This window comes from Pteropus vampyrus, unplaced genomic scaffold (assembly GCF_000151845.1).
Source record: "Pteropus vampyrus isolate Shadow unplaced genomic scaffold, Pvam_2.0 Scaffold6089, whole genome shotgun sequence".
NCBI lineage: Eukaryota > Metazoa > Chordata > Mammalia > Chiroptera > Pteropodidae > Pteropus > Pteropus vampyrus.
The window spans coordinates 1-2,313 of record NW_011894870.1 but is presented as its reverse complement, the minus strand read 5'-3'; the positions used below and the strand labels follow the sequence as shown (position 1 = coordinate 2,313).

General features: G+C 59.9%; 1 protein-coding gene across 1 annotated transcript; it reads left to right on the top strand.

Moving 5' to 3' along the window:
• The first annotated feature begins 838 nt into the window (after positions 1–838).
• On the top strand, positions 839–2,241 carry LOC105310560 (adenylate cyclase type 3-like). Its single transcript, XM_011386722.2, has 3 exons — positions 839–973; positions 1,526–1,637; positions 1,811–2,241. Exons 1-3 carry the CDS (start codon positions 852–854, stop codon positions 1,940–1,942), a joined length of 366 nt encoding a protein of 121 aa, XP_011385024.1. The 5' UTR covers positions 839–851; the 3' UTR covers positions 1,943–2,241.
• Positions 2,242–2,313: the final 72 nt, after the last annotated feature.

Here is a 2,313-nt window from a genome sequence, read left to right as displayed (position 1 = left end):
AAGTTCTGAGGCCACGTGGACGGTGGGTTGAAGGGGAGCAGGAGCAAAGCCTGGCCGTTACAGGAAGCCTGGGGTTGCGATGCCCCTGGAGGGCAGCAGGGGCTGAGAGGCGGCCCCTTCTTCACTGCCCCTCAGCCACTTTCTGCCCTTTGACCTCCACCTGCTAGAATGTTCTTTCCTGTCCAGTTCCTCGGCAGATGCCTGTTTTGTTCCTTTCTCCCCTGTCAAATCGTCCTCTCTTCTGTGTATACCTACTTCTTACTTAAAACCCATTTTATCAGATGATGTAAGGGGGACTCTGCCCGCTTAACCTTTTTATGCTAAGATTTCCATGAACCACACGAGTAAATTGCCTTGATTTACAACCGCTCCATTTTTCTTGTTATTTTAAAAATGGACATTTAATGAGTTTCTGCTTTTAGCATTCGTTTATGCTCTTGAAAAGTTACAGAAATACATAATGCAAAAGAGAGACAGTTCCGCACGGCCGATCTCCGAGCTCGCGGCCCCCTCACGTGGGTCCCGAGGCCCGTGTTCTTCAGGGCCACTCTGACGGTGCTGCCGCTGCCGCCGCCGCCGCCTCTGTCCTGCCTCAGCCAGCAGCAGTCCTGGAGCCTGAGCCGTGCCAGGAGGAAGCAGTGTCGGGCTCCCCTTGCCACACACACAGAGTGGGGGTCCCTGAGTCGCTGTACTCCCTCTGCCGCCTGCAGGGCCCCGGGGAGACCCAGCTGCTGCTTCTGTCGCCAGGATCAGGGTGTTTCTTCCGGAAGTATCTAAACCTACCCCTGGAAGAGGACACCAGACCCAGCGCCGCCCCACAAACCCTCCCCTTCCTCCCGCAGGAGAACCTTATGCTTTCCATCCTGCCCAAGCACGTGGCCGACGAGATGCTCAAGGACATGAAGAAGGACGAGAGCCAGAAGGACCAGCAGCAGTTCAACACCATGTACATGTACCGCCACGAGAACGTCAGGTGCGCCAGCCGCGGGCACGGGCTCCCAGAGCAGGACGGGCTGGGCCCTTGTGGGATCGGCCTGTCACTGCAGGCTCGAGAGCTTCCCTGGGGACTAGAAGCAAGGTCGCCCCACAGTGTGCACCCCACTGCAGGAGCAGCCTCGCTGATGGACACTGTGGCTGAGACGTGCTTTAGGCTGTGTGGTCCAGCCCACTTGTTGCCCAGATGTCACCCAGAGTGGGGAAGTGACATCTGTGAGGCCGCCCAGCCCTTCAGGGCCAGCAGTGGGGCTCAAAGCCATGCTCCTTCCAGGAAGGATGCCCGCCTTCATCCTGAGGCAGGAGCGAGGCAGTACAGGGAGAGGGTCCCTGTAGAGGAGAGTTCACAGGATAAGCTAAACGTCAGAGCCCCGAATTCACCCTGGAGGTGCTAGGGGCTCACTGCTTTGGGGCTTGAATAAGCACCTACTCCTGCCGTGATCCTGGCTGCCATGGGCTGGGAGCAGGAGCTGGCAGCGGTGTCAGGCGTGTGGCTGGAGTCTTAGCGTCTGGCGGCCTCCTCCCTCTGCAGCATCCTTTTCGCGGACATCGTGGGCTTCACCCAGCTGTCCTCTGCCTGCAGCGCACAGGAGCTCGTGAAGCTGCTCAACGAGCTCTTTGCCCGTTTTGACAAGCTGGCGGCCGTGAGTACCCTGACCCTCACCCAGCGTTCAAGAGTGGGGGCCACCCTCGTGACCTGTGCCTGGCCCTCCCAGACTCCCACAGATCCCCCCCGCCTGTCCTTCCTCTGCTTTCTTTCCCACGCCTCCCTGCTGAGGAGGGACTCGGGACCACAGCCCCTGCCCGGCCCTTTCAGAAATACCACCAGCTGCGCATTAAGATCCTGGGCGACTGTTACTATTGCATCTGTGGCCTGCCTGACTACCGAGAGGACCACGCCGTCTGCTCCATCCTCATGGGGCTCGCCATGGTGGAGGCCATCTCGTAAGCGGGGTACCTCTGGGAGGGGGGTGCCTGGGCCCGTAGGAGAAGCAGGCCTCATGTGCAGGTCTCATGGGGGGCCCAGAACCCCCAGGCCCCCTCGGAGGGATCCGTTCAGGCATGTAACGCGGGACGTAGTGATGTAATGTGGCGTGTAGCGATGGCCGGCAAGTCGCTCGGTCCCCAGCTCTGCGAAGTAGGGTCCTGGCTCACCTTCCTCACAGCTGAGGGAAACGGCAGGACCTCTGCAGCCTCCGAGGGGCGCTTTTCCAGCCTGGAGCCGTTTTCTCCTGGAAGTTCTAGCCGTCACATCCGGGTCGTGTGGGCTCGGATGTCCCTCCCCAGACGTTCTCCCGTCTCTGCTCTTGGGCTTCTCTC

Bases quoted from the DNA above. Each gene is read 5' to 3' on its own strand.
- LOC105310560 (XM_011386722.2), top strand. From the start codon at position 852: ATGCTTTCCATCCTGCCCAAGCACGTGGCCGACGAGATGCTCAAGGAC. The intron at 974-1,525 runs GTGCGCCAGCCG...CTCCCTCTGCAG, and splicing joins TACCGCCACGAGAACGTCAG to CATCCTTTTCGCGGACATCG. The intron at 1,638-1,810 runs GTGAGTACCCTG...CGGCCCTTTCAG, and splicing joins GTTTTGACAAGCTGGCGGCC to AAATACCACCAGCTGCGCAT.